This window comes from Lupinus angustifolius, chromosome LG10, assembly GCF_001865875.1.
Source record: "Lupinus angustifolius cultivar Tanjil chromosome LG10, LupAngTanjil_v1.0, whole genome shotgun sequence".
Taxonomy (NCBI): Eukaryota; Viridiplantae; Streptophyta; class Magnoliopsida; order Fabales; family Fabaceae; genus Lupinus; species Lupinus angustifolius.
Window position 1 is genome coordinate 3,106,343 of NC_032018.1, and position 12,796 is coordinate 3,119,138.

At 32.7% G+C, this 12,796-nt stretch overlaps 1 protein-coding gene across 1 annotated transcript; it reads left to right on the forward strand.

Annotated features, from left to right (window-relative positions):
• Positions 1,601 to 10,241, forward strand: LOC109357921. Its single transcript, XM_019601976.1, has 3 exons — positions 1,601 to 1,830; positions 1,909 to 2,224; positions 9,600 to 10,241. Exons 1-3 carry the CDS (start codon positions 1,601 to 1,603, stop codon positions 10,239 to 10,241), a joined length of 1,188 nt encoding a protein of 395 aa, XP_019457521.1.

The window sequence follows — 12,796 nt, forward strand, 5'->3', positions numbered from 1 at the left end:
TTGAGGTCCATATAGATAAAGAAATATAACTAATATTTGTTATTTCTATTAAATTTATGGAATATTATTTCATTTTGCCTTTTATCCTTCTTTAATACTTCATTTTCCTTGCCATATTTCGCATAAACCCCCTAAGAATATAATTACAAAAACATCATTAATCTTTTTATTATTCAAATTTTTTTGTTTAATTAAGTTAAACCTTGAAGGACAGAAAAAAATGAAGAGAAGAATAATCCGATATTACTACTTCTTCTTATTTTTATAAGAGACTTTTGAGGTTATAGTATTAATCTTTATATAAAATTGTTTTTAACTTTTATGTATATTAATTATTAAAATATTAGAAGTTAAAGAACAACAAAAGAAAGTGGATTTCATTAGAATAACAAAGAAACTAAATTAACTAATGAAATACCATAAAATTAAATATACCTAACTTCTAACTAATTAATTAAACTATTTTACACCTGTTTAAACTAACTATTAATCTAATATCAAAATATATTTCAACATAAAACATGAAACCACTAATTAATAAGCATAATGGAGATGAATTAGTCTCTTTAATGATAATTTTGGAAGTAAATCTTGACACATTTAATAGTAATATTATTCATCACTTTCCTTAATTCACGTGAAATTATTGAAAATAGACTCATACATAAGATTAGAGGTAATATTTTTTTGGAAAATATATATTGAAATAATGCCTTTAAAAAAAAAAAATAAGTCAGCCACCCAGAAATTAGTTTAGAAAATTCGATTCGCGAATTTTTAGTTAGGAAGTTGTGTTAAACGATTACAAATTCTAAACTGCAAAATTATTTGTTATTTTTCTTCAAAAGTTGTAAAATTATATTGATCCATCACAACTTATAAAACACCAATTTTTTAAAATTCAATTTTATAGTCATATTTGATTATCACGTCTTTCTGTAAGACCATTTTGTAAAAAATCGTTTCATAATTCTTATTTATCATCATGATTTGTATAAGGCAATTTTTTAAAAACCCAATTCATATCAAAGAACCTAGGTAAAAGTATTAAATTATTTGCTTTACCAGCTTAGCGACTAACTTAATGCATGTTCCACAATAACTCATTTTTTGGGTACAACATAACAACTCATTTTATTCAACATAAGGAAATCATTTATTTTATTTATGGATTTTCAGTCTTTCAAATTCAAATGACACGGTTCGTAACCATTAAACTTTCAAACAAACTATAATATGCATGTTCCATAACAACTCATTTTTTGGGCACAACATAACAACTCATTTTATTCATCATATAATAAGGAAATCATTTATTTTATTTATGAATTTTCAGTCTTTCAATATTCAAATGTCACGGTTCATAACCATTAAACTTCCAAACAAATATAATTTTTAGTCCTAGCTGATGTATAAAAATACATAATATTGGTATTGTTTTGTGATGAATTCAAGTACCGTCTCTTTGAGTGTTGTGTATACATCTTGATACTCTCTCTATAATAATAACACAAAATTTTCAATAGAGACTAAGTACATCAATTTTTCATCCTTCTATTCCCACTCTTCTAATCTCATTCTTTGTCATAATTATACCACTATGAAGAATAAGGAGCATTTACGTTTCATTACACCATCATATATGAAACTATTCAGTTTTCGCCAACGTTATCTCATCAACTTCTTCACTCATGTTCTAGTCTTTGGTTTTGGTTTTGTCATTGGTATTCCACTCACTTTTTATCTTTACGAAACCTTATCAATCAACTTCCAAATCCAACGAATTTTACTCCCATCTTATGGACCCAACTCAAAATTTTCACCACCTTTGTTACCATATCCTCAAATAATCTCAACCACTATTAATGATTCAACATCAAATATTTCATCAATGACCAATCATAAAAGGGTCATCACAAACTCCAAATCTAGAAAAGGATTGAGTGATTTCTTGAAGCCTCCAAGGGCCATGCATGATATGAGTGAGGAGGAATTGCTATGGAGGGCTTCTATGGTTCCAAAGATTAATCATCCACCATTCAATCACACACCAAAAGTGGCATTTATGTTTTTAACAAAAGGGCCTTTGCTTTCGGCTCCTCTATGGGAGAGATTCTTCAAGGGAAATAAAGGGCTGTATTCTATTTATGTCCATTCCCTACCTTCTTTCAGTGGAACAGTGCTTCCAAGTTCTGTGTTCCATGGCCGCAGAATCCCCAGCAAGGTTAGTATACATTTATATGGCAATTTTTTCATTGAATATATGATTATTGAAATGCACTTTTATTAATTGTTTCTTCTTGTCATTTCTTTAAGTTAATTAGAGTTATACTTTTTTTTAAAACAACAACAACAACACCATTCATTTCATAATAAACCAGTACAGTACAGCAGAGAAAGAAAGAGTTACAAGTTGATAAAGCGATAATTAGGTAAGCCTAATTAAATCCCGATGAATGAAAATTGGAGCCAAATTCCAAGTACAATTAGTTTCAGTCAGAATGTCATAAGTAGCTAACTTATCTGTACAAGTGTTACCCTCTCTATATATATGGGAAATTTGAAAATTCATCCCTAGTAACTGTTTTTTGCATCTGTCCCAAACATTAGATAACTGCCAAGGAGGAAGAGTTTTGTTGTTGAAAATGTCAACTGTCATGCTTGAGTCACACTCAAGCCAAAGATTTCTCCAACCTCTGATAAAAGCAATATTTACTGCCTTTATTGCAAAATGCAACTCCGCATAAATAGCATTTTGGATGCCCAAGTAGGAAGAAAAACAACTGAAGGAACTCCCAAAAGAGTCTCTAAATAGACCAACCCCTCTGGCATACCAGGAGACCCGTGAGCAACACCATCTGTGTTGACTTTTATCCAACCATATTTCGGTTTTTCCCAAATGACTTCAATTATTTTAGGAGCCTTAGAAAGATTAACTAACAAGTGAAAATGATTAAGGACAATTAGCTCCTTTATGTTGGTTGATGCAGCTGCAACGGAAGAAATTTTCCCAGCCAGATTTGTTTCAGCTTTGATTCTGCTGAAAACATGAAGAGCATAGATTCTCCTATCCTCAAATCTTTTTTGATTCCTACAGTACCAGATGAAGCTAATGGCATTAATCACGCAAGCCAAAAGAACATCATTGACTTGGTTGTTGAAGATGCCTTTACAACTGCTCAAGATAGAAGCAATAGAAGTAGTATTCAGATTAATTGAAAAGGTTGCCTTGATCCAGTCCCAAATGTCCTGAGCAAATTTACACGACAGAAATAAATGCTCAGCATCTTCCGAGTCGCAATAACAGAGGCTGCAAATTAAGGCTAGCATACAACCTCTACTTTGGAGGTTATCATCAGTGGGCATTTTGTGGTGCATAATCCACCAAGTAATGAAAGACTTTGAAGGAGGAATGCTCCTATTCCAAATTTGCTTGCACCAAAACAGCTTTTGACTAGGACTAGAGAAGCCCTTGAAAGCAGTCTTAAGTGTCAACACACCATCATTTGCATGCTGCCAAATCAATTTGTCATCCCCCCCCAGCTCTGATGTACCTAGCAATTTTGCTAGCAATCTCCGAGGCCTTCCTAGCTAGCACAATTGGGATCCTCCATCTGGCACCCGAGATAAAATCAACCACATTAGATGTAAGAGACTCATGCACATGCTGAGGAATGTTTAAAGTATACACCAGGGGGTCACCGATCCAACTATCCTTCCAAAATTTCACTTGATTACCATCACCAGTTAACCACACAGAGTTCGAATTGGACAGAACCCAATTCTCTTTGATGCTAGGCCATATGGAAGACTTGAAATATCAAGGTGAAGGAGGGGAATGGCGGCCATACTTTTTCCTGAAGAAAAAGGCCCAATCCTGCTTTGAGCTTCTCATTTCCCAAGCCAACTTGAGTATAGCAGCTTTATTAATAAGCTTGATTGATCTCAGGCCTAACCCACCTTCCTACAGGGGGCGCAAACCATTTTTCAAGCCACAATGACCAATTTCCTCACCCCTATATCCCCCGACCAGATGAAATTCCTGATGCTTCTGTCCACCTTGCTTAGCAATTGAGAAGGCCATTTATAAATTTGAAAACTAAACATGAGCATACTCTGAATGATGGATCTCACTAGTTCAACTCTACCCATGATGGAAAGAAGCTTACCCTTCCAAGTGCCCAACTTTGTTAGGATTTTGTCAGCAATTGGTTGAAGATGAACCGACTTAGGCTTACCTTTAAAGATAGGGACTCCAAGGTAATTAAAAGGAAAACTCCCCATAGAGAAGCCTAAGTAAGAAGAAAGAACAACAATTTTCCTCGGTGAAGCATCACCAGTGTAGAACTTGCATTTGTTAATGTTGATATTCTGGCCTGAAACTTGGGCATAATCCACGATGAGACCTTTGAGGCATTGAAGCTCTTTTTTTATACCTTTGCAAAAGATTAGGACATCATCTGCATGCAGAGCGTGACTAGGAGTAGCAAGACCATAAGGCCCAGTTATGGTACTAATTTTATGCTCATTCACCAGTTTTTGTATTCCTCTGCTTAAAACCTCATCTGCAAGACAGAAAAGCAAAGGAGAGAGGGGATCACCTTGTCTCACCCCTCTTGTACAACTGAAGAAGCCCACGTTCCTCCCATTCACATTAATAGATAACCTTGCAGAGTGCAATATAGCAGAAATGAAGGATATGAACCTGAGACCAAAACCAAAGGCTTGAAGAGTGTCTTGCAAGAAAGCCCAATCCAATGTATCAAAAGCTTTCTTGATATCCAACTTGATTGCTAAATTTCCTCTGAAGGTCATATGATCAAGCATGTTGATGGCCTCAGAGGCAATACAGATGCAGTCATGAATTTTTCTGTCCTTTATGAACCCTCTTTGATGTTTCGAGATGAGCTTAGGGGCAGTATCAGCAAGTCTATCAGCTAAAACCTTTGAGATGATTTTAAATTGGAAGTTAGCTAAGGCAATAGGTCTAAAATCCTCAATTTTATCAGCACCTATAACCTTGGGAATGAGAATGATTGAGTTAGAATTCAAGTTAGGCATAAGCTAACCCTGTTGAAAAAATTGCCTAATAGTGTAAACATCCAAGTGAATAATATCCCAAAATTCCTAGTAAAAACACCCACCATACCCATCAGGTCTAGGAGCTCCATTCCCATTCATACTAAACACTGCAGCTTTAATCTCATCGTTATCAGGAGTAGTAGTTAACTTAAGATTATCCACCTCAGAAACCATGTGGGGGATAACATTCTGAATTAAAGAATTATGAGAGGTGATATTAGAGGAAGAAAATACCTCTGTGTAATAATCCAAGATATGAGTAGCTATCTCCTCTTGATTAGATAAAATGGAGTCTCCCACCCTTAGTATAGAGATAGTTTTAGTAGACTGTCTGATTTTAGTAATTCTGTGAAAGAAAGCAGTGTTCATATCACCCTGAGAATGCCAACTAATTCTGGCTTTTTCTTTCCAAAAAACTTCTTCCATATCAAGAGCATGAAGCAGGTCGGACCGAGCCAAAACTTCTTGATCCAGTAAAGATTGATTGATACCATCATCATTTAATTGGTTTTGAATATCATCCACTTTATTTTTAGCATTCTTAACTGATTGGTGGATGTTACCAAAAACAGAGATGTTCCAAGCTTTTAACTCAATTTTCAGGATTCTTAACTTCTGAGCCAGAATAAACCTAGGACACCCCACAACTGAAGACCTCCAAACTTGAGAAACAAGTCTTCTACAGTCCATATTGAGAATCCACATTTTGTGAAACCTAAAAGGGACCACTTTGAGTTGAGAATCACAAGAGGAGTGGAGCAAGATAGGATGATGGTCGGAAGCAAGCCTAGTAAGGGTGCAGCAGGCCACCTGGTTCCACATATCAAGCCAAGCATTATTACAAGTAGTTCTATCAAGTCTCTTCTCCGTGAGAGCTGAACCCCTTCTCCTATTCGACCAAGAGAAGTAGGGACTAGTGGTTGGAAGGTGGATTAAATCAGCCATATCAGAGAAAATCCTGAATTCCTCCATAGGAAGTGTAGCAGGCGACATGGAGCCACGACATTCATGGGCTCCAAGCACCACATTGAAGTCACCTAAGCAGCACCATGGACCAGGGTTGTCTCTCATCACTTTCATGATTTCCTTCCACAGAGACCTTCTATGCAAATAGAGGGTATGAGCATACACTGCACTAATAAACAAACTTTTGCTATCCACATCCACCACCACAACAATGTGTTGATCAGAGTTCACCAAAATCCTAGGATAAAGATCATGTCTATAGAAAACCCAAATGGAAGGGAACCTACTTCCTCTATTATTGACAACAAAATTTTTTAACCTTAAATCCTCCCAAAACCTGCTATCAATAGTCTCAAGAAGAACCATAGGCTCAGCCAAAAAAAGGATGTTAGGCTTATTAGACAAACAGAGGTTTTTGATAACTAACCTCGTTTTATTATTTCCTAGCCCTCTACAATTCCAGAAGAGGATTTTCATTGAGCATTATTCATGTAACCACCCATACAGGTATAGTGAATTCTTCCTGAGTTCCTTTTTAACTTCAACTTTTTCTTCTGAGATTTACTAAGAACTTCAGTAAATTCCTCCTCCTCAACCTCATCCAATTCTTGATCATTGGCCCATAGTCTTCCAACTATTCTCATTCCCTTGGCTACCATTGAATTATCCAATTCTGTTGTTTCTTGAACCACAAAATTATCATCAACTGAATTATCTGATTCTACCAAATCAACTTCGGTTCTTTGCCTGGAATGAGGAGTGCCCACTTCTTGACAATTTGCATTGGACAATCCCTTTGCCTCAGGGGACATGACCAGTTTTTCCAGATGATCAATGTTCAAATCACCTAAATTATCTAATTCAAGGTTCATGACCAAATTTGGTTATCTAGGAACAGGCTTATTGCCCTGAGGCTCCACCATTGATGGATTAGTCTCCCTCCTTGTTTGTTTTTTACTAAAGTGCTTATTCGACACTTCCTTAACCCCCTTCTGCTTGGATTTTCTACACTGAGCTACCGAATGTCCTATTGCTTGGTAACATTGGCAAAGGATAGGCAAATTTTCATAATCAATATTCACGAAAAACATATAACCCTCCCTTTCCACAAGAATTTGGTCAAGTAGGTTATCCTTCAGGTTCAGTTCCACCAATACTTTGGCAAAGTGTCCAAAAGTTCTATTTGACGTAGCATCGTCCAAAGAAATAGGAGTACCAATTCCCCCTGCTATGGAGAAGATAATCCTTGGGCACCAATGCTCGTGGGGGAGATTATGAATCTTTACCCAACATTGAGTATGAGATAATTTCTGTAAGTTGGGATTTAAGTCGGGTGTCCATAAAAACAACCTTAGAAAACCCGGTTTTAAACTCCAAGATCCAACCAAACAAAAACTTCGCAAGTCTTCAATGGGAGAAAAAACAAATTCGTAATAACCCTTACCTAGAGATACCATTGACCATTTCCCAATCATGCTCCATAGTGTTGCAAGTTTCTCTTTCAATTCTGCAAATTTCAGCGGGTTGTCTCCTTTAGACAAAATGATTCTACCATGAAGATGACTCTTGCATCTTTGCAAACCAGCTTGATAATCCGATTCGGGGATTTTAATTGCTATACAGTCCCCTTTAATACACGGCTTTGGAAGCTGAGATGAGGAAAAATCGGACAGATTTTTTAAGATTTGTGCGAAAGTTTTTGTTGAGGGGGAGGAAATAGCTGTGGGAGGAACCACCACCGCTGGAGAAGCTGGAATTGCATCTCCCAAGAAATTCCACGGGATAAACGCTTGCATTGCGGCCATAGAAAAACAATTGAAGATTGGGTATTTAAACCCTAGCAGAGCTCAACATTTCTCTCTATTCTCTCTGTTCCGTCTGTTTTTGCTTTTCCTGTAAAAGTAATATCTATGTAATTATAGAAAAGTGTTCTAATCAGAGTTATACTGTTTTCCGATGAGTTCAATTATGTTAGAACAAAAATAAATCACTTTTCTCAACCTAGAATGATTCATACTTCATTGATCATATCGCCTTCATTCGTAATGCATATAATATGGAGAGATGAATATTGTAACCTACATATCCATACAATATTTTATTCATCTAAAGCTAGCTATAACATTAGTTCTCCCTACACTTTTATATGCATTATGAATGAAGGTGGTGTAAGATCCATTAATCCCAAAATATTAAACTAGGTAAAAGTGACACATGTTAGGAGGTAGTCTTGAATATTATTGACTTCTCATAACTACAACTACAGACTTATTGTAAACTTAATTGCTTCCACCATATCTTAAATAAATTTCTCCAAAATCACAGTTATAATCAAATTAAAATTTGCAAAATCATTGACTTGCTTCTCGAGGAAATTAATTTCCACTAAATTACCATTGTCACAATTCTTTTTTGCAATGTCCATTTTCATTCTTTATATTGTGTAAGAAAATATGGAAATAATTAAATTGATTAATTATAATTGCTATAAAATATGTGATAATTGTAGAGCATTTAGAAAAAAATTGTTTTGATTTTGTCACCTTTTTTTACTTTCTACTTTCATTTACCATTTGGGATTCCAGGATCTCCATTAAATTTAAGACTTCTGATCGATTCATTTCCCAGGCATCAAAATGGAAAGTATAATTTTTTTGGGTTGTAATATAGAATTAGTCAAAAATTCTAAATGGAATAAAATAATTTTGCCTAGCGATTTTGCGTAAATAATCTATCGAATTCTTTTATATTCTATACTAAATAAATATGAATTTACAATTTCATTTAAATTTTCTTTGATTTATATATATTAAATACATTATTTTCTAATATAAAATTATCTTTTTTTTTCTTCCCACATACTGATTAACATTTCTTATAAAATATTTATCCCACTCCTGATCTCTTTAGTTTTAGTGTTCTACCAATGTTTTTAACATTAATCCCTATTGTTTTTTATGCTTAATAATAGTATAAAACATAAAAAATACTTACAATTCCTTTTTCCTAAAATAAAACATTTAATGGTACTCTTGTATACATCACAGCTCAATCATTTTAAAAGGCTATTTTAATTTTTGATGTTATGTATTGAAATATCACATTCTTCTCTATCTCTCACTTTAATTGTAGAAAATTACTTGCGCACCTAATAATTTCAGGGATCTAAGTATATACTCCTGATATAAAATAATTTGCTCCAATGCACCTTAATCCTTCCACAATATATTACATTTTTATTAAAAAGAATAGAAAAAATACCTGTCTGCATGAACCAGAACTAATAACTTTTGTAGTAATGGATTAACTTTCCACAAATATAATGATAGTTGTACCCATCATTATGAATCTTCTTAAATCAGCTCCCTTATTTCAAGCGCTATCTTCATGGTCTGTAACTTTAGCCATTGTTCTTATTTTCACCCGATAATGTAAATGACTGAAATTACATAAGATCAAGGACTAACTGAGAGTGTGTATAAGTGATTTTTACTTATAGGGATACTCCACTTTTAATAATTCTTGATTTGACTTTTTATTGTTAATTGTAGGAGGTAAAGTGGGGAGAGAATAACATGGTAAAGGCAGAAAGATGTCTACTTGCGAATGCACTTCTTCATTTCTCCAATCAACGTTTTGTTTTGCTTTCAGAGTCATGCATTCCTTTGTTTAATTTCTCCACAATCTACACTTATCTTATCAACTCAACCAAGAACTTTATAGAAGCGTATGATATGCCTGATAAAGTAGGGCGTGGTAGATACAACCCTAAAATGAAGCCACTAGTTCGCCTTTCCCAATGGAGAAAGGGCTCCCAGTGGTTCCAAATTGATCGTGAACTCGCAGTCGAAATCGTCTCCGATAAGCTATATTTCCCTGTGTTCAAGAAGTATTGCAATGGTAAATGCTATAGTGATGAACACTACATACCAACATTGGTTAATATCAAGTTTTGGAAGAGGAACTCAAAGAGGACTATGACATGGGTTGATTGGTCAAAGGGTGGACCTCAACCATCAAGATATAATGGAAAAGATGTTACATCTGATTTTTTAAAACATATAAGGAGTAGAAGGACATGTGAGTATAATGGACATACCACAAATATTTGTTATTTGTTTGCAAGAAAGTTCACTTCTGATGCTTTGGATAGATTGCTGAGTTTTGCTTCAAATATAATGCAATTCAATTGATTTGTTTAATGTCATACTTTATTTTATATGTAATAAATTTTGGGGCAAAAGATTTGGCCCTTCACCCCTATCTGCATTTTTTGTTTATATATAGTATGAGTCACTAGTTAACCATACAGGTAAACAGTTAGGGATAACAACATAATAAATACAACTGAAAATAAAATGATAAAAATAAAGATTATTGAAGATAAATTCAATGTAGTGAAAAGTTTTCATTGAGATAGAAAACAAAAACTATTATCCTCACATGGGTTGAGTAAGTGATTATTTGATTAGGAATGAGAAATGTCAACTTATATAAGAGTATGAGTGATATTTTTCTTCATCTAAATACCCAAATTAATAATGAAAATTGGATCCTAATAATTAAAATTAAGAGAAAAGATATATGCATTCACAGTGTATAAATTTTATGCATTGTCATTGTATTATTTAACATTGATATTTAATTATTGTTGATATTTCAAAAAAAGTAATTCAAAATAAGTGCATGTGTATAAATCTTTACACTATCGGTACATAGATTTTACCCTCTAAAATTAAAATATAAATATACGCAACTTTTTAATTTTATTAAGTGATCATTTATCAATTAATTAACTTTTAATCTTAACTTGTATATTATCCTTCATATTTTATGAAGATATAACATAAATTTTCCATGTATTTTTCAAGGGAAAAAGCAAGATGTTCAAAAGATGTATGTGCCATGGCCTGGATGGCAGCAAGAGTACGTTACATTGATTTAATTGTTCAAACTTCAAACATTTCTCAAATAAGTCCAAAGTATATTGGATTCTAAGCGATTTGATAAAATTTTAAATTTTTCTTCAAACAAACACTACGAAGATTCTATTTCATTTGCTGCTACAAGTAATTACAGGTGAGTTTCTTGTTTTCATGCATGACTTTCAAAGGCTTTCTGAAATTGAGACACTACCTTAGTTGTGGGCCCTAAAACATCCTTCGATCTTTCCTAGTAACATCTAGTTTGACCAAACTACTAATCATCCAATCCAAGCGTTCAACTCATAGAAGACCAACATAAATAAGAAAATTAAATAGCATAAGAAGAATTCCCGTTTATGAAAAAAAAAATCTTAAGAATAAGATGACGTTCATAAATTAATATGAATTTGGTTTGATGTATGTAAGGCTCTCATTAGATCGTAAGGTATAACATATTGTCAAATATAAGTTTATTTGTAAGAGTGATATTTATTGAAAAAGATAACTATATTTAAAATAATTAATTCATTACTTATAGGGTAGTGAATATATTGATTATTACAAAAATATAAAATTCCCAAAATTAATGAAATCTCTTGTTAGTAGACATTTACACACAAATAAATATGTTAGATTTGAATTAACTTTACATCTTATCTTAATTATAATGGTCAATATTGCTATGAAATAAGCTATATATAATTTCCTTCAAGATTATTACTTATATTATGCTACATATGTACAATTTTTTTAATTTCCTTCAAAATTATTACTTAGTCCCAAATTTTGTATTACTATGTAATCTTTGTTTTTTATTGTTCAGAAAATACAAAGTTATTATATATTTAATTTATGTTTTATTTTTCTAACCAATAAGAAACAAATGGTATATGGAGCAGTATAAAGTTTAGAACATAACTCTCTTTTTAAAGTCTAGAACGACATAAATCACTTGTCCCAAAAAATTTATATTTTCATATTTCAAATAATCACATTTCATCATATAATATAAAAATTATTTTATGATATTTCTATTTAATTAAATGTCATTTTTTAATTAAATTAGAATATAAAAAATGAGACATATTATATTCATTCCTATTCACTTTCTACATTGAATAATATGATACAAATGTGGTGCTTAATGTTGTATCATGTTTTGTTTTTAAGTATTTGGGCAAACATGTTATATTTCTGTCACTTGATGTGATTGATTAGAAAAATTATTAATATTTAAAATTTTAATTTCAATATATTTTTTTTAAGAAGATAAATATCAATTTCACATTTCCCTATCTGGACCATCCAAATTTAACAATTTCTAGTACAATAAATTAAATTATTTCAATCTCTTACTCTTTTTGTCTTCTCTAAAACATAATCTAGAAATCAATAAACAACCCAAAATTATCAAACTTTAATTATCAAATTAACATTAATTACTTTATTAATATTATTATTATTGTTTTTTTCCCTCTCCTTAATTTCAACATTACAAAAAAGTGAATATTATAAAATATGTGGAGGGATATGTGTCTTAGCGTGACTTCATGGAATGATAGTGTTTATTATGTTGTATATATGTCACTCATTCCATTGAGAAAAGAATTCCAAAAATAGAGTTTTAGAGAGAGAGGGAAAGAGTGATAAAGATGTGTTGACTTTTGCTGTGTGTTTCACGTCAAAGTCGTTACATAGCCACAACTTTGTTGGTCCTAATTGCTTTCCTATTTCCTCTAATATTCCATGAACCTTCGGACGGATCCTTTTACATGTTTATTTTACTATATGCATGTAATCTAATTCTGCATCTTACATATCAT